The sequence below is a fragment of the Mustela erminea genome, chromosome 12 (genome assembly GCF_009829155.1).
Source record: "Mustela erminea isolate mMusErm1 chromosome 12, mMusErm1.Pri, whole genome shotgun sequence".
Classification (NCBI taxonomy): domain Eukaryota; kingdom Metazoa; phylum Chordata; class Mammalia; order Carnivora; family Mustelidae; genus Mustela; species Mustela erminea.
The window spans coordinates 52,479,882-52,505,217 of NC_045625.1; the positions used below are offsets into that span (position 1 = coordinate 52,479,882).

At 35.4% G+C, this 25,336-nt stretch overlaps 1 protein-coding gene across 6 annotated transcripts in view; it reads right to left on the reverse strand.

The window, feature by feature from the left end:
* The window catches only part of CCDC171 (coiled-coil domain containing 171), a 306,243-nt gene that overhangs the window by 129,931 nt on the left and 150,976 nt on the right, over window positions 1-25,336 (reverse strand). For all 6 annotated transcript variants that reach the window (XM_032307226.1, XM_032307225.1, XM_032307227.1 and 3 more), the window contains 5 exons: window positions 23,935-24,439; window positions 22,632-22,748; window positions 8,648-8,874; window positions 7,981-8,163; window positions 2,661-2,846 (listed from right to left, as the gene is read on the reverse strand). In XM_032307226.1, coding sequence (XP_032163117.1) covers window positions 2,661-2,846; window positions 7,981-8,163; window positions 8,648-8,874; window positions 22,632-22,748; window positions 23,935-24,439 — 1,218 coding nt within the window. The remainder of the gene's footprint in view (window positions 1-2,660; window positions 2,847-7,980; window positions 8,164-8,647; window positions 8,875-22,631; window positions 22,749-23,934; window positions 24,440-25,336) is intronic.

A 25,336-nucleotide genomic window follows, 5' to 3' on the forward strand; every position in this document is an offset into this window, starting at 1 on the left:
TATTATCTATTAACGGGACATGAAGCATAAAAGTGTTGACCAATGTATTTCTAAAAATGTTCGACTCGACTAGTAACCAAAGAAATACAAATTAGAGTGACAAGGCCATACTGATGAAATAGGCAAAATTTTTTAAGTAAAAATAGCCAGGTTGGGTAAAAAGTGAAACTGCTATACGTTTTAGGAGAGAACTTAACTCATAAATATTTGCTGTAGGCCAATTTGTAATATTTACATTTTAAAATTCGTGTGGCCTTTCACCTAGCAATTCCTCATCTAGGAAGTTATGCTAAAAATAATCACAGATATGTATATAAGGATTTAGCCACAAGTTTACTCATCTTAGAACTACATGGAAGGAGGGAAGGGAGGAAGGAAGGAAGGAAACTGACGTGAAAGAAATTAGGCATATTCTAAAGAATTCCATCAGCCATGAAAGATGATGACACTGCTATATTTATTGGCATGGGAAGAAATTATTGACATGATTATTTTAGAAAATAAATTAAAAATTATATATAACAGTATTATTGTATTTTCACTAACCTATATTTGGTTATATTTCTATTATTTATAAAACATAAGGACTGAAATAATATACAACAAAATCTTGACTATAGATATATCTGATGATGTGATTTGGGATTCTTTTAACTTTCATTTTTCTTCTATTTTCTTATTTTTACACAATGGAATTTATTATTTGTGTAAAAAAAGGGAGAAAAATTTTTGATATCACAGAATCATATCAGCTAGTAAAAATGTCTACAACTATTATTAATATATATTAAGTAATATGTTATGAAATAGTATGTACATTCTCATTTATGTAAGAAAAACTATATATATTAGGTTGAACCATACAAAACTGCTGCCATTTGTCTGTTTTTCATTTATAAAAACAGCAATTTCAAGTGGGTCAACTTAATACACATATTAGGAAAAATACATTCCAAAATATTAATAGTATCCTAGGAGTTCTAGGAGGCCTTTTTTTTTTTTCATTAAGGTCATCTATATTTCCTTCTTTAAATTCATCTGTATTTTCTTTTTTTAATTTCATTCTTTAAATTCATCTGTATTTTCTTTTTTAATTTCTAATTTTTTCTAAAACACTAAATCCCAGTCTCTGTATTTATAGGCCAGAAGACCCCAAGCAAGTCAACAGAACTCTCTTAGTTTCATCAAAAAACAATGGATGTGGGCCACGTGGGTAGATCAGTCTGTTGAGCATCGACCTTCGGCTCAGGTCATGATCTCAGCATCCTGGGATTGAGCCCTGCATCAGGCTCCTTCCTCAAGAGAAAACCTGCTTCTCAACCTGTCTCTGCCACTCCCTCTGCTTGTGGTATCTCTGTCAAATAAATAATATCTTTTTTAAAAATGGGAATATACCAAACAGAAAAATAAATTCAAAATGGATTCAAGATCTAATGTGAGACTTGAAACCATAAAAATCCTAAAGGAGAACACAGACAGTAATCTCTTTAACATCAGCCATAGCAACTTCCTTCTAGATACATCTCCTGAAGCCAGGGAAACAAAAGCAGAAATGGACTATTGGGACCTCAGGATAAAATGCTTCTACACAGCAAAGGAAACAATCAACAAAACTACAAGACAACTTACAGAAGGAGATATTTGCAGATGACATATCTAATAAAGGATCAATATTCAAAATAGATAAAGAATTTATAAGACTCAACACCCAAAAAATAATAATCCAATTTAAAAGTGGACAGAAGGGCGCCTGGGTGGCTCAGTGGGTTAAGCCGCTGCCTTCGGCTCAGGTCATGATCTCAGGGTCCTGGGATCGAGTCCCGCATCGGGCTGTCTGCTCAGCAGGGAGCCTGCTTCCTCCTCTCTCTCTCTCTGCCTGCCTCTCTGCCTGCTTGTGATCTCTCTGTGTCAAATGAATAAATAAAATCTTTAAAAAAAAAAAATAAATAAAAAAAAAAAATAAATAAAAGTGGACAGAAGACATGAATACCCATTTTTCCAAAGAAGACATACAGTACAATTCTATTATACTTTATAGTCAACATTTCCCAAAGATACCACAGTCCTAAATCCATTAATGAAACTTTCTAAATGACAACTATTTTATTCTTTTCCCTTCTAAGTAGTTTTGCCACAAATATATGACAGAGAGAACAACTTTTCCTAATCAAACCATCCTCCTCCCCAGACACGCACTTCTATAAGAATCAGACAGACCCAGCCCCAAAACTTTTCAAAATCCAAAAGATACATAGAGTTTCAAAGTCCAGGAGGCATAAAACAAGTAAAAGAAAAGAACTAAAGAGAAGAAAAAACGAGTTAAATGAAAACTTGTTAAAGTTAATGAAGTTAAATGAAAAAAAAAAAAAACTTGAAATAGTAATTATTACTGGAAAGACCCCTACAACTTTGTTTTCAGCTATCAAGTAAAACCTACTTCTACATTTTTTTTTTTAAACAGGTTACTTCTACATTTTTGATACATGTGAATGGACACTTGGAATTGAGGTCCCAGAACCAAGTTCATTCCACCCTTATGAACTTGTACAGGATAAAATTTCAGATCTTGGGTTCTATTCCCTAGCCAGGAGATATAAATGAGTCCCTGGAAGATCCACACCTACAGGAAACAAACGACTACGCAAGAGATACTATCCTACCTTAACAGCTTCTCCCAGAGTTTGGTTTTTGTCAGCTTCCTCACTGGAATGCAGTTCAAGTCTGTAATTCAACTCCTGTAGCTGCTGTGCCTGCTCGTTCAGTAGCATTTGGGCCTGTTGTTCCCGAAGTAATGCATTATTCAGTTCTTCACATGCACTTTCAAACTTCTCATGGGTGATCAATTTCTGAAAAGAGGTTAAAAAATTCACTTATAAGCTAGCTGCGTGGTTGTATCATTTAATTTTCAGAATTTGATTTGCCAACATAGACTGTAACACACACATTTCTAAGTGTCTGATACATGAAAAAAGTACAACTTGTTTTTCTTAATCTCACAAATCAAGATTAAAAAAAATCACTCTGGTTTCTAACGCCGAACAGCTATATTCCCAAAGTGATCATTTTTAATCAAATAAAATCTCAGGAAACTTATTTCAAGTTCACCTAAATCCATAATGCTCAGTTTACATTTTCATACATGAGCACTTATTATAAAGAATGAGATTGCAGGAACTAAAGCCTTTAACGAGTGCTGATGATTTTAAGTGATTACATGAAAATCTGTGTTCGGCATACATTACTATTCACGTCTCCCTGGTCAAACAACCTCTCCTTCAAGAGTCCTTACCAGACCATCCCTTCCCCCCTCCTCAGACTCCTCACACGGCCATACCATATTCTATTATTTTCTTTACAGTCATTATCATTATCTAAATTCACTTCATGTAACTCTTCCCTTTTTTACTGCCTGTCTGCACTCTGCCACCAACCACATGTCTAAGGATGGGAACACCCCTGGGCAGAGACCTCATTCTTCTTTCTCACCCAACACACAGTAAAGTGCCTGGTATTCAGTAGTGCCCAGCAGATATTTGTTGAGTGAAAGAATATTCCTATATGAACATCTACAAATAAAACTTTGCGCCAGAGTATACAGCAGAGTTTTTACAGTATCATCTAAATCTAAATACTGCTTTCAAGAATGGAGCGATACATCTGTCTAAACAGTTCTAGCCAGGGGCCATCCCTTAAAGGGTGGGGAATCCACGGCAGGACACACATGTATTATCTCCTGTTCAAAACAATTAAGCAAATGAAAATTAATTACAGCAGACAACAAGAGACATCTTGATCTTGAAGAACAAAGTGTGGGAATGTTTCACACAAGGGAAGCGCCCTGAGAAACATATATGGAAAACTAAAAGGCACGGTACAAGTCAATTAACCACACTGTATATATAAATATATATGTCTATTTAAGACTGATAACTTTTCCATTGGTGAAAAGATTTGAAGGTAAATATAATTAACCACAAATATAAAGCAAATTGATTTAATTTTTTTTTAATTTTGGGGGGAGGGGAAGAGCAGAATAAAAATCCTATTGATTCTAGGCATCTGGAATATATAAACCAGTGCAGTTGAATGTGGACTTTATCTCTGAGTTTTCTGCCACATGAGACAAATGTGCCTGGCTACAGTTTCCTCGTGGACCAACAACAGCAAGCATGCATCTCAGGCAGAGAAGAAACATTCTGCTAGAACTTAGTTTGAGGATAAGTTTATTACTTGGCTCTTTCTGTATCATAATATAGTTTTAACTCAGTTTTACTTTGGCCACAGGTACCTTGCCTGCTGCCTCCCACAAGCAACTGTCTTTTACTATTATTTGCCTTTTCAAAGGTGGATGTAACACACTCCTCAACACTGATTAAATTTTAAAGTATCCTCGTTTATAAAATAACAACAGCAACATTCTAGCATAAAAATAGACAGGGAATGATTTACCTAAGTCGACACAAGGTAACAGGAATGATCCCAAGCACAGAGGAAAGAAAGTTGCCTCATTTCCTGAGAGTCCTCTAGGATCCTGTATTGGATGTATCTGTGATACTTTTACAGTGTTTAGATGTGCAGGAACACTCATCTTGTACTCTCTCCTAACAGCTGCCTTACTCTCCACATTGTCCCATTATAGCTAAACCCTCCACTTCGAGAACATCAGCTTTAACGGCCTCCTCTGGGCACTCCTGTTCATTTCAACCTCTTACCTACCATCCCTCTCTCCCCTGATGCCACAGCGCTCTTCTCAGTCTTATGAACAGATATTTTTATACTACTTCTATCTTTTATTTGTTATGTTGTTTTAAAGTATCACTCCTCGCCATCAGACCACCTGTCACTTGACCTCTATAAATCATGATGCCCATCATTTCCCAGGACTTCCACCCACTCCTCCAAAATTTCTCCTTCACCTTAAAACTTGGCTAATTTTAGCCTCTCTCTTGTCTATCTATCCCTCTCAGAGACTGGCTCAATTCTGTTCACTCTTCAGAAAGTAAACAGGATCAAACAAGTAGAGCGAAGGAGAATAAGAAAGAGATGGTGTGGAAAAGCAGCTATAAGGACCAATAAAGCAAAAAAAGAAAAGAGAAAAAAATCATGGGAGTTGGCTGTTCAAGAACAACTGTCAGTAGATGAACACAGTACTCAGAAGCAATAAAAACACTGAACAGCTTTTGCAGGCAGGATGTTTCCCTTTACATTACAATTTTAGAACAACTATAAAGTAGCTATTTTATCTTCCTCCTATGTGCTTTGACTGAATTCAGGGAAAGATGAGGATTGCAAGTATACTCTCCATTTTTTAGAGGAAAGTAGCATCATTTTTCCATCTGTTCTGTTTTTAATGAAACAACCCTTTATTAACACAACTAGATATAGATGCTAACCGCTATAGTGAAGTAGTTAAAAGCATTTGTTTTGGAACCAGATTACGCAGGTCCAAATCTTGTCAATTCTACTTACTATAAGACTTTGTGATTCTTGGCAAGTTACTCAGCTGCTCCATGTCCCATGTTCCTCGTTTATAAAATAAAGATAATCATAATTTTTGAACAACTACTGATATAAGAGGACTAAATGAATCAACTCCTTGAAGTGTTTAGGGTCAGTGCCTGATACAGGGTCAATTTGGTCATTAAATGTTAGAAATCATCACTTTATAATGTCACACCTTCCAACTGTATGTCAAAGTATAAAAATCTCATTCCGTCAATTACTACTCCAATTGATCCTATTTTTATTTCTATACTTTAGTGAAAGCAATTCACACTAAACACTTCTGGAATATATTCTTAGCATTTCCCCCAAGTCAGTTACTCAACCAAAGTTCTTAAAAGAGGATTCTGTCACCTTCTAGCAACTTTTCTTCAAACTCTAACCTTCTCTCTGGATCCTAAAAACTGAGTCCTGACTATTTCCAAACTAATCAGAGATAAGATGTTAACTTGTTTTCCTAATACTTGGCTAGGGACTAAAAAATCCTATTGTAGGAATACCTAGAATTCCTCTTACATATTTCAGAAAGCAACAATTTCCAGGAAAATCGTGACCATCTACACCTTAAAAAAAAAAAGTTGGGTATATTCTAAATCTCAAATTGTATCAATAGCTGTTTCCATCTATTTTGGCCTCAACATCCCAGATTTAGTTAGTATACACAACTAAAAGCAAATCAAAAGGAGGCAGAGACACACTCCAAAGGAACAGGCTTTTAAAAGTATAAACAACCCTTTATGACTTAAATATACTCACAAAAGAAAACTGGAAAAAAAAAAGAAGTATCTATTAACAGGAGACTATGTCAAACAGATTTTGATATATCCATATTATAGAACAGTATTCAATTACCTAAAATGGAATTAATAACTGACACAAGAAAATGCTTATAGAACTATAAGTAAACATTAACATTTGTATCCATGTTTTGCATATTGTACATGAAAATCATTCTAAATTACAACTGTGTATAAGAGCATGCATCTGCACATGTACACACACAATAATGTAGGGAACAAAACCCATCCACAATTCAGTGTTAATTGGTTATATGTCGTAAGATTAGAGTGCTTTGACTTTCTTCTTTACACTTTTTTTTTATTTTTATTACATATTATTTTTATAATAAAAAATATTGAGGCAGCTCTATAATTTTAGCTTCTCTGAACAAAAAACTAAGAAAGTGAGGCAAAAACTGGTGTCTTTAGACATTCACTGACAAGAAAACTATTACTTATCTCCAATCAGAAGGGTAATTCACAATTACTTAACCTGACTAATTTATAAGAACTTTTGGCCCTTTCAAGGCATAGCTACTTGAAATAATAATTAACATTAGTAATTTACATTATCATAGGATTAGTAACTAAACTGCTATCTGCCACTCTCTTTCCACAAATGTTAAAACTGTAAATTCCAAATTAGCCATTTAAACTGAAGTTGAACGTACAAGTAGCCTACTGCTGGATTTAGGAAACAAATTTTGTGTTTGTATTTATATTCGCTGTCATCAGTTGGACACAGTTCTGAAGTTTCAGGGTAACCGTATGTTCCTATATTCACACTGAGAACAGCAGTGCTACTGACTAACCCAGGTGGCCAATGGGAGTATGCGGATAGTTCCATTTTACTGTGCTTCACAGATTTATACATTCTGATCTTGACTTAATGTTATTTGGTATCCAGGCTGTCTTTTCTCAACTACCTCCTGTTTTCTTAAATAATACATGAGTTCGACAGAAGTCAGACTGAACATTTCTTTGGAAAAGCAATTTTATTTCAAATGAGATAATCTAGTTTACTCAACATAGTATAAAAGGAAAAGAGAGGACATCCCACCTCCCATTCCAAACATCAGGTTCCTCAATTGGGAGAAGTATTTTATTATTTTTTTTTATACATTTGGGGGTTTGTTTGCTAAAGCAGTTAATCTATCCTAAAATATAATTTCCTCTTTTTCTACACTTTCAGCCAGAGTATATATTTTAACAGGGCTCTGAGTTCTGCTGACAGAGAATTAGTATTCCTTTAAGCATCTGGTATTAACTTCTGGTTTTGGGGGATATCATTGTGATAGAACACGATTTAAATGTAAGGTGTACAACCTGTTGATTTGATACACTTATATATCACAATATGATTACTACCATTGCTTTAGCTAACACCCCTATCACATGACATAATTATCATTCCTTCTTGCAATGAGAACATTTAGGATCTAGTTGCTCAGCAACTTTGACTTATATGATGCAGTATTACTGGGGAATTTTAGAAGGGAGGTTTTCTGAAGAAGAAGAAATTCTATTAATGGGACTCTGAATTATTCCAAAAAAAACAATCAAAAGTTAAAACAAATATATAGATATATGGATCATAAATATGTCTATGTATGTGTATCATACGCACGTGGCTATGTGTTTGTGTGTATATATCTATCAGAAGTATAGTGCCACAGTATTGTAAATCACACATACTTACAGACTGCTTAAATTCATTTAACTGCATCTGGAGACCCTGGGCTTTGTCAAGCTCCTTTTTCATCTCATTCACGCTGCGTTTGAATTCTGTGACCTCCAAGCGCAGTGAGCGGCGCTCCACTTCCGCCGCGTGCAGTCTTTGTGTAAATCCAAGTATTTGCTTCTGTAATGACGCCGTGCTTTTCTGTTGTTAATCAAGAGCAATTTTACAAATAGGAACTACATGTTTACTAATAAATCAGCAGCCATGGCCACTTTACCAACTTTAATGTATCTTGGATTATACAGAGAAAGATACTTGCTGTAACTGACACTCAGAGGTGAAAGCTTTATTTTGTATGTGACCAATAATGTGGCTGATATAAAATCAACAGCCAAAGAAAATAAATAATCTAATGGCTAGGAAAGGGAACTGACATTTGTTTATGTCTCACAGCATTCTGTGGCAGCCTACATCTAGAAAATAGTAAATTCACAACTCACGCCAGAACTTTTGTATTTGGATATTTTAGACACTTACTTGGAAGTGCTTTTATGTACTGCATTAAAGACTACATGAAATCTAATCTAAATACATTCATGCACAACTAATTTAAACTACAAGTGAGTGTGATTCAGAGTTAAGTTTACAATTCTAAAGTCACTATTTAATGAAATTGCATACATACCAAAATGGGCACATGGCCACGGAGACCATACTTCAGGGCCAGCGTGTTTACTTTATGAAGTCCACGAGCCAGCCGTTGAACCAGAGAATCTTTTTCTATGTAAGTAATACTCCTGCCACTGTGTACAGGTGTACTCTCCATTGCCAGACTAACTTTATCCATGAGTTTTGCAAAAGAACTCTTGGCTGCACCTATGAGTAAATGTCCACAGATTCTGGAATTTGGATCTTCAGGGGAAAAAAAAAAGAAAAAAGAGGCAGAAAAGATGTGAACGTTCTCTGTTCATTTCACAACCCTGCCAATAGCAACCCAATTAAAATGTTTTTTTCAGTTATATAACTCCCATTCACCTGTAGTGATTCATTCAGAAAGCCCCCTCCCACATTAATTTTCACTAGGACAAAAGGAATGCAGAAAACAGCTCACCCACTAAGCAACATATGTAAAGAAAATCTGCATGTATTTACATTATATCATTTACACTGAACACTATGACACCAAAAATTCATCATCACTCTTTGCTTTGTTTTCAAACCTAACATAAATTCATTTTCTATTTACAACTACTGAAGCTTGTTACCTTAATGTCATACTATTTATATTCTCAGACAAGAAAATATAATTTGCCTTATTCTAAGGCAATTAAAATTTTACAACGACAATTACTTATTTCCCCACAGGAATTTGGTAATCATCCCTCTCATATAATGGACTTAAGGTCCCCGCATATCCACCATGGCCTGCTTGCTGCTAGATTCATCAGGTCTGTAATTAATAATTGTGTTTAATGTTGATAAATAAAATTGTCAGTGCACTTTCTACTAATTGGTATTGCAGATAATGGTTAATGGGTTTATTTATGCCTTAATAAAAGTCGTGTAATTTAGTTTTCCCTCTGCTAGGCAGGTCTTAATCTGTCATTACTTGTTTTATGATACTATCTGTGTAAAATGACAAGCGTGGAGAGATTATTTAAATTCAGTAGTATACCATTCTACATTGCAAGAGCCTCTGCTGGTGGAATTAATTTAAATTTTGTCTTTATATCATAAACACAAAAAAAGATATTTGGCCAGTTTTGTCCAATAGAAAAATGTTCTATAATTCTAAGAATGCATATGGTTCAACATTAAAGAACAATATTGGCTGAGAAGGTGATTAATCAGTGTTTTTCTAAGTCAGAAAGAACAATCTCACAGAGGCCCGGTGTTCAAAAATGTGAGGCTTCTTTTATTTCTTTATTCCTCAGTGGATAAAAGGAAAGATAAATTTTTAAATTTATGCAGCAGTCATGGGGCACCTGGGTGGCTCAGTCGGTTAAGCATCAGACCTTCATTTTGGCTCAGGTCGTGATCTCCGGGTATGAGACTGAGCCCTGTGTTGAGCTCAGCTCTCAGCAGGGAGTCTGCTGGAGATTCTCTTTCTCCCTCCCTCTGCTAGCATGCACTCTCTCTTTCTCTCTCTCTCAAATAAGTAAATAAATCTTTTTTAAAAAATGTATGCAGCAATCAGATTTTGGAAGCCAGAACTGCCTAAAAGTTATACATAAAATAAAAATTATAAATTGGATAAAAGCATAATACCCCTCATGTGGAATTTATTTCTATCAGTTATTGATGCATTGACTTTTAACAATAAAAGGTGATACAAATTTAATTCTTTATGCCTCTCATAAACCTATTCTCTAAGGATCCCATTGATGGAAGGTATATGAAGTATAATTAAAATACATAGTTTCTTTGTTAACAATCAATTCTCTAAATAAGTCATGAATAAAAAAGGGTGCAGTGCTTCACATACCACTTATATAGAGCACTGATTTAAAGAATTAAACTAGTGTTTAATGGGTCACTATTGAAAAAAATAAACAGTAAAAGTTATATTAACTATAACATGCAATATTATACATCATTCCAGTGCCTAATATATGTATTCCCAGTTTCTTAATTGGCTTGCAACTCCTTAACTGTGTCTTTTGTTATCTCAGTAAACCCTGTATTTGCCCTGGGCCAGCCTAACATATATGCATATTTTGTACGTGTTTATTGGATTAATTATATTTCATTTTACTTCCATAGCAGCTGAAACATGCTGAACATAAGGATGCATTCAATAATACCAAGAAAGACACATAGATCAATGGAACACAATAGAGAGCCCAGAAATGAAACCTCAACTCCATGGTCAACTACTTTTCAACAAAGTAGGAAAGACGATCCAAAAGAGAAAAATACAGTCTCTTCAACAAATGGTGTTATAAAATTGGACAGCCACTTGCAGAACAATGAAATTGGACCATTTCCTTAACACCACAGACAAAATAGACTCAAAATGGATGAAAGATCTAAATGTGAGACAGGAATCCATCAAAATCCTAGAAGAGAACACAGGCAGCAACCTCTATGACCTTGGCAACAGCAACTTCTTGTTAGACACATCTCCAAAGGCAAGGGAAACAAAAGCAAAAGTGAACTATTGGGACTTCATCAAGATTTAAAAAAAACTGCACAGCAAAAGAAATAGTCAACAAAACTAAAAGACAACCTATGGAATGGGAGAAGATACTTGCAAATGACATATCAGGTAAAGGGCTAGTATCCAAAATCTGTAAAGAACTTGACAAATTCAACAGCCCCCCCTCCACAAAAAAAAAAAAAAAAAAAAAAAAACAGAAATGGGCAGAAGGCACGAACAGACATTTCTCCAAAGAAGACATACAAATGGCCAGGAGACACATGAAAAAATGCTCCACATCACTCGGCATCAGGGAAATACAAACCAAAACTGCAGTGAGATACCAGTCATTCACACCGATCAGGATGGCTAAAATTAACAAGTCAGGAAATGACAAATGTTGGAGAGAATGCAGAAAAAGAGGAACCCTCCTACACAGTTGATGGGAATGTAAACTGGTACAGCCATTCTGAAAAACAGTATGGAGGTTCTGCAAAAAAATTGAAAATAGAGCTACCCTACGAGCCAGGAATTGCACCACGAGGTATTTACCCAAAGGATACAAACGTTGTGATCTGAAGGGGCACATGCATCCAGATGTTTATAGCAGCAATGTCCACAATAGCCAAACTATGGAAAGAACCCAGACGTCTATCAACAGATGAATAGATAAGGAAGATGTGGTGTGTGATATCACACACACACACACAAAGGCATTTTACTCAGCTATCAAAAAGGATGAAATCTTACCATATGCAGTAACATGGTTGGAACTAGAGCATATTATGCTGAGTGAAATAAGTCAGTCAGAGAAAGAAACTTATCATATGATTTCCCTCATATTGGAATTTAAGAAATAAAACAGAGGATCATTGGGGAAGGGAAAGAAAAATAAAACAAGATGAAATCAGAGAAGGAGACAAACCATACGAGACTCTCAATTATAGGAAACAAATTGAGGGTTGCTGAGGAGAGGTGGGTAGGGGAATGGGGTAATTGGGTGATAGGCATTAAGGAGGGCATGTGATAATGATGAGCACTGGGTGTTACATGCAACTGATGAATAACTGAACTCTGAAAATAATAATAAACTATATGTTAATTAACTGAATTCAAATAAGATTAAAATACCAAGAAAAATTTAATTTTTTAATGGTATGTCAAAAGTTATTTTTTATTTTTTATGTTTTTTTAAAGATTTTTTAAATTTATTTATTTGTCAGAGAGAGAGGGGCAACTACCAGGGGGAGCCGCAGGCAGAGGGAGAAGCAGGCTCCCCACTGAATAAGGAGCCCAATGCGGACCTGATCCCAAGACACCGGAATCATGACCTCAGCCAAAGGCAGATGCTTAACCAACTTAGCCATCCAGGTGCCCCAAAAGTTATTCTTTCTAAATAAACAAGATAGTGGCTCATCATTTTAGGAAATTTTCAGGTATATCAAAGTAACAAAATTTTCACAAAGAGACTTTAAAAGCAAAAAATCAACTATAATTAGTTTATTAATGAGTAGCAGTTTTTTACTAAATCACAGAAACAAATTTGTGTGGGCACTAACCACTCTGAAAGGCGAAATTGAGTGACAATATAATTCTACAGGGCATTCTTCTGAATTCTGAAGAAATGGGAAAGAGGCATTCCTGATTGCTAACTCTCAAGGAATTACAGAAAGAACACTAAAATAATTTATGCTCTGATGAGTGAGAAGTGTTTTTGTAACATACATTACATTATAGAGTATAGACTAGGATAAATTCCACACTAAATAAATGAAGAAACAAAAAAAAATCCTCTAGTGACATAGTGGTAGAATTATTTGTATAATGATAAGAAATAAGAGATAAAAGTAAGGACACTGAAATTTCTCATGTCTACACTTGTCTAAATGTTTGCTACATTTAACAAATTTCTGTTTATGTAAAATACATTTGTTAATCACTTTCCCTCTATTTAATAGCATGTGTTTTTTGAGAAAGAAGAAGACCCTACTGGACTTTTTCCAATAGCAAAAGCAATATCATACATTTAAGGTTAAAATATTTAAAACAAATTCATAAAGAATTGTTTTGACCAGTAATTTAAACCTTTGAGTGACAGATCTTAGGGCAGGGATAGGGGAGGCTGAAGAATTGTTTCAAGGGTTTCATCACTTTCAACTAAAGCAACCACTGCCATCTTGATCTTTATTTAGCCCTAAAAAATTATACAGCATGAATAATATATGACCATGATGTTGTGGGTAATAAAATTAAAAGTCCTTTAAAACATTATCAAAGTCAACTGCTACTAAAAATAGAACTATCATGTGGGAAGAGAGCAGTCTACAGGATGTCTTCTTACCAAAATGGAGTCCTCACACTTAGAAAGATTGAGAAACACTCCTTTAATGAAAATGGGGATTCACAAGTAATGATTTAATTAGTACATATGTAATACATAACTATTTAATTTAATCATAATGTTGCTCATGAGTATAATACTAATAACAATGACTAATATAATACAAAAATAAAAAATGTTAATCATGAGTAATGCTAATGCCTTACATTCGAACTCGACTCCACAGACTTGTGAATATTTTGTCATCCTTGACATCTTCATCTCCCTTACCATCTCCCCACATCCCATCCTGAATACTTCTCCAGTCTATTCAACGTTCTCTGTGATCATGACTGTATCTCATCTGTTTTCTTGCTAGAGTCTCCCTTCCTCAGTCTTTCCCTTCTTCAACTCATCCTCCACCATAGACAAAGTGTCTTCTAAAACACAAATCAAGGGGCCCCTGGGTGGCACAATTGGTTGTGGATCTGACTCGATTTTGCTAAGGCCCTACATGATCTGATCCCTGCTTACTTTTGCAGGAAGACTTTTCACTGTTAACCCTTTTATATGCAACTCTTTTCAAGTGGCACCAACACATCACAATCTTAAACCAAAAATAATGTTTCTGTCTCCAAACCGCTAATAATTTGGGAAATACGAATATGGACATTATTTTCAAACATGGGAGGCAATCAGTACGGCAAGATGTTTGCTACAAAGCAATATTCTAACTAAAAAAACAAAACAAACAACAGCAACAACAACAACAACAAAACTATGAAAATAGCTCAAAATATTATAAGCAAAAGCAATGACAGGAGGCGCCTGGGTGGCCCAGTTGGTTAGGCTGCTGCCTTTGGCTCAGGTCATGATCTCAGGGTCCTGGGATCGAGCCCCGCATCAGGATCCCTGCTCAGTGGAGAGTCTGTTTCTCCCTCTCCCTCTGCCTGCTCCTCTGCCTACTTGTACTCTCTCTCTCTATGTCAAAAAATAATAATAATGACAGAATTTATCTTACCATATTTTAAAATGTCAAGATGTACATATGAAAAGAGTAGCATGATACTGGTTTTAGAAGAGATAGGAAGGGATACCTGGGTGGCTCAGTTGGTTAAGCAAACTGCCTTCGGCTCAGGTCATGATCTTGGAGTCCCAGGATCAAGCCCCGTGTCAGGCCCCCCTCTCAGCGGGGAGTCTGCTTCTCCCTCCAAACCTCCCCTCACTCATGCTCTCTCTCTCTCTCTCATCCTCTTTCTCTCAAATAAATAAATAGGATCTTAAAAAAGAAAAATAGAAGAGAAAGGAAAAATAATGGAATAGACCAGAGAGACAGCAAATACATCCAAGAACATATTAACAGTAGTTTAAGATACGCTAAATGACATGTCTAATGTCATTATGGTGACTGAATTGAAAAGTATTGCAATGAGCTGATCATCTGGACAAAAATAAATCTTAATAATTTCCTCATTACTCAAACCAAAAATAACTCCAGATAAATCCAAGATTTAACATAAAAATTGAAACTACTAGACTATATTGCATGGAACACTGGGTGTGGTGTATAAACAATGAATCTTGGAACACTGAAAAAATAAAATTAAATTAAAAAAAAAGAAAATACTAGACTAAAATATGAGCAATTCAACCTTAAGGTAAGACTAACCTTTCTAAGTCAATCACCAACAGAAAAAGCACAAAGTAAATACTTAATAATTTATCTATATAAAAATTAAAATACACAAAACTAAAATACAAACTGCAAAATTATTGACATAAAAAATTATTTAGATGATACAGAGCAAAGTGTTAATGCATGTGATACACAAGTTCTTATAACTCCATAAGAAACAAACACATATCCCCATATATGAACATAATGAGATAATTGTAAAAGAGTAGGAATAAATGTAGAACAAATGAAAAAAATTGCAACCTAACAATAAAAATGCAAATAAGTAATAATATAGTTTCTTTTGCCTTTCAAATTAATAAAGATGAGAAAGACTGTCAAAATTTAATGTGCCCAAAGGCATTATGGGGAATCCATCCCTCTTGGTACTGTTCATTGGAATGTGAGGCAAGACAACTTTCATGAAAGCCCCACTGGTGATTCTTTCCAAATGTAAAATATGCAAACTCATTTCTCAAGCATTTAGCCGAGGAAATAACTGTGCAAACATAAATTGTTTTTGCACAAACATGTTAATTGCATCACAATTCATTACAGTATTGCTTAAAATCATGGATAATTTTAAGAAAAGACACCAATATCCACCAATGGAGAATTCAGAGTCAGCTACAGTACATATAAACAATGGGGTGGCATGTGGCCAAATACAATCAACAAGGTATACCTCCTTTATTGACATGGAAATGCATTTAATTGTCCACTGAATAGAAAAAAATTACAATGAGGCATGACTGTGTGATTCCTTCATGTGAAACTGTGTGTCTGTGTGCATCCAAGTTTGTACACATGTATGGGTGATCTGGACAACCTGCACACAGAGTAGCTCGTATAGAAAGATACCATGTTAGGCAATAGGGATGGGAAACCTTTAACACTGATTAAGAATCAATAGCTCTTGTTTCTATCTGTATTAATTATAAACAATACTAAAGAAATACATGCCCAATAACAGGACAACCCAAAAACATACCTCAACTCGGACAAATAATATTTGGGGGAATGATTAGAAGACAGCAAATTTTGCTGAAATAGATGCTCAGTAAGTACTTATTGAATGGGTGAAAAAACTGATGCTATGAATATAGAAGGAATTTAAGTCACTTCATGCTGGGGTTTTTTCCCCAGTTTTATCAAGAAAACATTGACATATGTCACTGTATAAGTTTAAGACATACAACATGATGATTTAATTTACATAGAGTGTGAAATAATTACCACAATAGGTTTAGGTAACACCCATCATAATTTTTTATGTCAATAATTGTATCAATAGTTCTTAAAATAATTTTTATTTCACATACTATTTTAATAACATTATTCACAAATATATCCTATGAAAGTTGTGACACTGGAATTTCACATAGTCATGGACGCTTCCAATGATAAATTATCAATTCGAAAACTGTTCTTAAAATTATGAAAGGCAAATAAATTTTAATTTAAAAAGAAAATATCAGCTCACTGTAAAATTCTTTCAACTTTCCTGTGCACCTGAAATTTTTGATAACAAAATGTGTGAAAAAATATGGGAACATGCAAAGGTAGTAATATAAAAGAAAATCACAAAACAGAAGAAAATCTGATAAATTAAATATGGGTCCCCCCAAAGAGACACTTGTAACTGAAATACCAAAAATGATACATACTTGTTTCAATTTCAAATATAAGTGAATTTAGGTAAATGACAAAGTCCTCTAAGTTACTTTTTCTCAAACTTCATTGTGCCTATAAGTTATCTGAGAACGTTACAAAAATATAGAATCTGACTGAATAGCTCTGGAGTGGAGTCTGAGATCATACATTTCTAACACATTCCCCATGAATACCGATGCTACTGGTCCATAGACCACACCTAAAGTAGGAATGCTTACTTTATTATTCTTCAGGATTCAATAAAACCTTTATTTCAAAATACATACCAATGACTACTTATTAACAGAAATATCTTTACTTATTGCTTTGAACTTCCTAAGTGTGAAACCTCATTGCTACACTAAACGCAACCCAGATTTCTGAGTTTTACCTAAAAGAGTTGCTATGACCTCCACAAAGTTAATTCTAACAATGAAAAGAAACTTCTGAATAGTAATAGCAGGGGCACGTACACTTGGGTCATCCATCTTCCAGATAATTATGATTCAGTTATAGAGGGAATGTGTAACAAAATGTATGAACATTCTATTCATATCTATCTACTATATTTATTCAGAGATATTTCCAGGCAAATCAGCACATTTGTTTCTATCTTGAGAAATTCAGTCTGGACCAGACATATGAAATGTTGAGCTATCTAAAGAGTTCTTTAGTCCATTTCCATAATGATTGATAGCCCAGCCCTTCGATGGAAGTAACATTCTCCCCTGTTTGAGGTAAATGATCTCTTGCAGGCTTACCATTTGGACACCTGGAAGAGGTAATTTATCTCAAGTGAGCAAACACTTTAATGAAAGCAAGAAGGTTGCCACCTGTCCAGTATTTACAGAGGCAACATGGAAACTGAGGTCTCTGCCCACTGCTATAAATACATCCTCAAAGTTTAAAAAGGTAGCAGAAGCAACCACCTTTAGCACTTTCTGAGCAGTAAATTCAAGCTACTATTATTGAACTTCACACTTCATGAAAGAAATAAAGTAATATCCCAGCTCGCATGAGCTATCAGAACACACACACACACACACACACACACACACACACAAAACAGATAAAACAACAAACATTTATTGGACAATCACATATATAAGAGACTTGACTAAGAACGTTACATTCACACCTAACAACCCTTAAACTAGGTACTTTTCTTAGCCAAATACTACAGGCGAAGATATTGAGGCTGAAAGGGATTAAGTACCTTTCCCTGTATCATACACAAAGTAAGCAACGGGATCTAGTTTCAAATCTAGAGTCCAAGTTCTTCATTCATTCTATGCTATGTATTCAACATGCTTAATTTTCTCTCTTAGATAATTTTAAAGTTTTCTCTCCTATATAATGAATGGTATGGGTACGATTCAGAATGTGCTCTAAAAAGGGAAGTACCTAAAAAGAGTATTTTTAAAAAGAATAATTTACTGACTTTTTTTTAACCTTAGAACAAAGATAAAACAAGAAGCAATGCAGGTACTATTTAATATATTTAAAACTATTACTGGATATTGACATACATGTACCAGTTTTCCCGGGGCTAAGAAAACAAAAAGATGTGACACTGATGTCATCAATATGTCGTCCTGACATGTAAAATGGCTTAAATTTTCAGCAAGTTCTTCAAAAAGAAAATGGAAGTAGGAAAGAACAGAAAAGAAAAAATACAGCTCTAAGAAATAACTTCTTTCATTTCAGGATTTTCAGATTATTTCCTTAATAAACATTCCCAAGATTTTGGCATGTTGATATTCCACTTGGTTGAAAAAATGAAGACACTACTCATAATATTAGGTGACTCAAGAGACAATGAATCAATTACAAATCAAAGCTGAACTGATATTCCAGACACCTGTCCTATGATGAAAAGATCCTCTTATGAACTGGGTAAACAAATTATGAAATGCCCAACTGAATATTACCCATACACTAAAATATTACCCCAAAACTAAAAATCATTCCCTAGAAGAAGAAGAAAATCCATTAAAACTATGACTGTTTTTGAAGCTAACACTATGACAGCACACCATAAGTGAAACACAGCATCATTTCTGTGATTTCTTACCAAAAATGCATAAACTGAATCTAATCATGAGGAAACATCAAACAAATAAAAATGGAAGGGTATCCTACAAAAATCAGCCTGTAATCTTCAAGATCATGAGGGTCAAGGAAAGACTGGAGAACTTTTCGGTGTTGGGAGAGATTAAAGAAAGATGACTTAATGCAACACATAATTCTAAACCAGATCCTTTGGCTCTTAAAGACATGGTTGGTTGGGACAACTAAGGAAAGTCGAAGGGGGTGCAAATGGTTTCTTAAAGTTGATCACAGCCCTCTGGTTATGTAGAAGAATGTCCTGCTTGAAATACACACTGAAATATGAGAAAGTAATGGGCATCACATCCGCTTCTTGCTCTCAATTATTTAGCAAAAGGAAAGGCCTCTGTTGTGCACTTGCAACTTTTCTGTAAGTTTGAAGTTATTTCAAAATGGTTTATAAACACAGGGCACCTGGGTGGTTCAGGCGGTTAAGCCTCCGACTCTTGATCTCAGTTCAGGTCTTGATCTCAGGGTGGTGAGTTCAAGCCCCGCAATAATAATAATTTTTTAATGCAAATATAAAACGCTATGTGGCCTATAGTAACATTTTTATCATTTGCTAGTCTGTTAGTAGATGGATGAGTGGGCGGCAGGAAGGAAGAGGGAAGGATAAGGAGAAGAAATCATAGACAGAGAGAGATAAAACAGATGAGAACACACAGAAATAGAAAATAATCAGTAGTCTAAAAATGTGTACAGGCAGAAGTGTGTATGTCTATTCATTAATGTAATACACTACTTTCATGATGAGATAAGTGGTAAGGAAAGTTCTTTTAGTGCCCACTATACACCAGGTACTATACAAAATCTTCAACAAGTATTAACTCATTACAGCCTCATAAAAATCAGGAAGACAGTATTATCTCCATTTTTAGGTAAAGAGTCTGAGGCCTAGTAAAGTTAAACCAACTTGCCTAATTTCACACAACTAATAACTAGCAGAGCTGGATACAAAATAAAATCTGCCTTGTTCAAAGCTAATGCTCTTTCTACTACATGATAATGCTTACCATATATTTAAGTTATTCATATATTTATAAACTCAATGTGACTATGTAAGCTGTTATAGCTTTACATCTATTGCCTTCATTATTATCTGTTAATAACCTCTCATGTACTTTAAGTGTCTGAGGATGTTTGCCCACCCTTTCTGCTAAAATATCTGAAATTTCTACTACTAGAACACATAAAAATGAAAACACATTACCTGGAAAAGGTAATATAGTAACCCATCATCATGTTTTGAATGAATTATTCTATAAGATCAGCTTGTTAAGTCATCTCTGCAAAAGGTACACACTGATCATTTTTGTACTGGTCCAACAATAACTCAATTATTTACCTGTCCAACTATATTCTTCTGTATAGTCTTCCAGACTTTAATACATCAATAATCCTCCCCCTCTTAGCAACTATCACTTTCTCTTCCCTAAGTACTTAGTGTTCTTTAGCCAACAACATTTAAAGCCTTTCCCTAAAATAAGTTTCCCTGAACTTGCCCTTTTCTCAAGCCATTAGAGGCAAAACCAGACTCTAACATCAGAGGCAGCTGTTCCTGGCAGTAGGCAAGCATTCAAAGACACACCGCCCTCCATCTACCTTCCACTTGATAAGTCTGACCTACACATATTTTTTTTTAAGATTTTATTTATTTATTTGACAGAAAGAGATCACAAGTAGACAGAGAAGCAGGCAGAGGAGGAAGCAGGTTCCCTGCTGAGCAGAGAGTCTGATGCGGGACTCGATCCCAGGACCCTGGGATCGTGACCTGAGCTGAAGGCAGAGGCTTAACCTACTGAGCCACCCAGGCACCCTGACCTACACATATTTTTATCGGGGTTTCAAACAACCATAGTGTCAATATTTGAACTTTAAAATATTGCAAAAGTCCACTCTTGGAAAATGTGCTCAGGGAGATCACTGAAATTATAGAGGTTTTATAAAACCTCTATAATCTGGGGCACCTGGTGGCTCAGTCAGTTGAGCATCTGCCTTCGGCTCAGGTCATGGTCCCAGGGTCCTGGGATTGGGGTCCACATAGGGCTCCCTGCTGGGTGGGGGGTCTGCTTCTCTGTCTCCCTCTGCCTTTCTATCCTCCACCCCCATTTGTGCTTGCTCAAGCTCTCTCCCCTCTCTCTCAAAAAAATAATTTTTATAAGTGTATAATCTGATCACATGCCAAGGATCTACCTGTTTCCTCACTATTCTCCAATATAGTTATAATAGAAAATATATTTTAGTCCTCACCACATATAAGCCAGCGGTGTGAGCAATGGATCTCCATTCCATCTCCTGAATGTCCTCTTCCCATTCTGTGCTTATTCCCACTGCTGCAGTCCTGCTTAAGTTCTGCCCTCCATCTGCATGCGGTCCCTCTTCCATAACTTACTATCATTCTAGGCCTAGCTGAGGCCTTCAGATAAGGCTCCCAGAAGCCTTCCCAATACTAGTAAGTCCACTCCGAGCTGCATCTTTTATGCATCTTTTTATCTTACATTCAAAGCCAGTGTTTCCTCATGCAATCCTTGATTACATTCTGCCTAAAGTTGTTCTAAGTTATCAATCCTGTTCTATAATCATTGTGCATATTTTCTAGAGGTCCAGATTCAAGTCATATTTTTCTTTTATCTCCCAAGTATATACAGCACAGTGATAAGGAAAAATAAAGTTATGATATAAACAGAATTATAGCTTAAGAAAACAATCTATTTTAACTGTCCGCATACCTACAAAGAATATGATGAACACAAATAATCTGTATAAACTTTCATTAAGTTCTTTCAAGACTGTTAATTTTGCTCTGAAACCGTAGTGCCAAAATGATTAAAATACATTTTAGACTTTTATTTCAGACTTCAAATCCAGTACATTGAGATTTTGCCAAAATACTAGAGATGCATATTGCTTACCAACACCAATGGCCACAACTTAAAAATAATCTTTGAGTCTTGTTTCCTACTCTTAAGAGCCTAGATTTAGATATATGAAATCATAATAAATTATCTGCATGTATATAGCAGACTTGTCTAAAGAATTAAACTACATCCTAAATTATCATTTCATTAATGCTTACGACATTCCATTAAGCAGGCAAGTGTTACCAAATTCATTATTTTTACTGTTAATGTGTCAGAAGTGACCATAATTAGTCCAATGACATAAATTAACCAGTAGGTAACTGTATGCTATTCTTCAGAGATTAGTTTTCCTTGAATCTTTTATACAAACATATCCTGCAATCTGAGACCATGATAAAAAAAATTTTAGACCTTTAAAAATCACTGATTCCATGCCTTGTGGAAAGAACTGACCATTCAAATTCACTCTATTTAAAATCAATTCAGAAAACATCACCAAATGAGAAAAGTTTTCTACTGGTTCTGTTATTACTCAATCTTCTAAAATGTATAGCTAGAAATAGAAATAAAGAAAGACTAAAACATCTGTCAGAACATTACCAGTATGACTTAATTAAAGAGCTAGTGAGATTTCCATGGGAAAATCAGATCACAAAGGGAAAAAATAAGGTGGATACATTCACAAGAAATGTCACTTAATTTCCCCATAAATAAAGACAAAATTACCCACCAAAATTTATAGTAAGTCTCTACATCATTAGAGATTTAATAATTTCTTTGTACTTGAAAAAAAGAAAGATGAAAACAAATACATTTTCTTCCTAGATGGTTTATTAGGATTTGTACCATAAAGCATCTCTAGACATTTGCTTTTAAGCATATTTCACAAGGACCTAGAAGAGGGAGTTTTACCTGTTTTACTAATGACTTCCTGTAATTCAGCCATAGAGGTGACTATTGCCGCTAGAAGGTCTGAACTGGTAAGCCAGCTGAGTGCTTGCAAACAACGTAACTGCTCCTTCTGATGCTCTGCAAAAAAAGAAAGAAATCTATCTTGCAATGCTACAAACATTTAAAATCCATGTTTAAACTTCATACCCACATTTGGTTATTTAAGAAATAGATCAAAACTTATAGACAGAACTTTGCCTAGTGTGGAAAAGTCTACAAATAATGCTATATTTCACTGAGAATTTATTTATCTACTATATAAATTAAGTGAAGTCGAGAGAGAGAGAGAGAGAGAGGGAAGATGGGGCACCTGGGTGGCTCAGTCAGCTAAGCATCTGACCCTTGATTTCAGTTCAGGTCATGATCTCAGTCAGGGTTGTGAAATTGAGCTCCACGTAGGGCTCCACACTGGGCATGGGGCCTGTTTAAGACACTCTTTCCTTCTCTCCTACCATCCCTCTTTAGTCCACCCCATCCCTGCTCATACACTCTCACTCCTTCTCTCTTTCTCAAAAATAGAGAGAGGAAAAGTTTTCTTTAGTTCTGCTTAAATTACTTAATGGCTTGATTTTTAAAAGTTAAAAATTGAAATCATTGTTTCCTCAGAATAATCAAGCACTTAAAAAAAAGTTAACTGGAAAATTTACATTCATCTCATTTTCGTTCAATTCCTCAATAGATGTTTAACTCTGAGCATTTTATACTGATTCATAGAAAGTGAAAATAAATTTTACTGGTAATTAATTTTACATAGGGCAAAGCCTCTGGATTGACTTAATTGAAAAATCACTATATAGACTCTCCACTTTACTGTGAAAAGAGCATTCAAATAAAATAAAGCTAAAAATGTATATATAATGAAGTTGAAATTATATTTGCCACTTCCTTTATGCATAAATATATATTTACCCATACGCACATACATACCTACATACACATGGCACTACGTTACATAATTTGATAAATTAAATGATTTTTTTAAGTTTTTACATAATGGCTAAACATAGTCACATTGTACATGACTTACATTCAACTTAGTTTTTCTTTTTTTTAATATTTTATTTATTTGACAGAGATTACAAGTAGGCAGAGAGGCAGGCAGAGAAAGAGGAGGAAGCAGGCTCCTTACGGAGCAGGGAGCCCGATGCAGGGCTCAATCCCAGGACCCTGGGATCATGACCTGAGCTGAAGGCAGAGGCCTTAACCCACTGAGCCACCCAGGTGCCCCTCAACTTAGATTTTTAAAAAGCATAAATGATCTTACTCGGAAATTTTTGCTTGTCTTTGGGCTCTCCTGTACACACTAACATGCCTATGCCTTCTTTGAAACTTTCCATCCAAGTAAAAAGAGAGGCACACGATTGGCCCAAAATCTTGAGCCTATTTGCTGCCAAAATTGCAATAACACCTTTCCGGAATACACGTATCAATCCTTTGAATGGCTTTTTCTTCGTCTTGGCTTCCTCTTGCTTCTTTTCATCCACACTTGACAAAGCCTGGGCTAGAGTTCTAACTTCCAGTTTGAACAACTCAAAGGTGTTGACCTGCTCCTGGAGAAAATCTCTCTGTGTAGATAAGGCACATGACCGGCTGTAGAGAGGATGTAAGGCACCAGCCATCAACGCACAGGCTGCCAGCAATGATTTTTGTTCCCTCTGAGTCTGCGATAACATGTTTTTGAAGCGTGAATTTTCAAGAACCAACTGCTCATGGGACCTCTCAATACGATTCAATTTTTCCATATTTTTTTCAGCAATTTCTTGAAATTTCTGTAAGAAGTCAAACAAAATATTGAAAACAAATAAGCATTTGATTACTTCTCCAGAAAGAAAACACACTTTTGTTGACAACTTCTTCAAGAGATCCATGTTCACAATAGCCACAAATATGTATGACAGAGCAACAGTGGGCCAAATAGGTTAGATCTAAGTGTGCACACTGATTTTTAAGTCCTCGTGCATAGAGGCCTCACATAAAATCGAACATGTAAATTTGAAAATACTTCATGAATTTCCTCTATACTTATGCATAAATGCACATATTTAGAAAAGGAAATTTCTCCTCTTCCATTCCTCACTAATTTTTATTTCCTGCTTTTAAACTGAAATTACACCACCAACAGAAGTTTTCCTGTATGTGAAGACTTCACATTTTGTCAGAATAAGCAAAGAGTTAAATCAATAATACAACAAATAGCCTGCATGACTCAGTGGGTGAAGCCTCTGTCTTCGGCTCTGGTCATGATCTCAGGGTCCTGGGATCGAGCCTTGCGTAGGGCTTCCCGCTGAGTGGGATGTGTGCTTCTTTCCTTCTCTCTTTGCCCGTCTCCCCCACCCAATGCCACATGCTCACGCTCTCCCTCTCAAATTAATAAAATCCCTTTAAAAAAAAAATACAACAAATGGCACTTGACTGCCATTTACTGGAATGAGGACGGACTGAATCGCAGGACAAACTCTCTCATTTCAGCTCTTTCTTACCTTCCCAAAATAGAACAAAAAAACAATATACAGCTCCAGTGCGGGGAAGAAATACTAACTCTAAGCTGGGCCCCAGCAGTTCTCTGATCCTTTTTCCCTCATCAAGGAACTTACAATCCAAAACAATTTTGAAACACAAAGAAATTTTAACTGCAGACAGCAAATTTTAATCGTTAGAAAATAAAC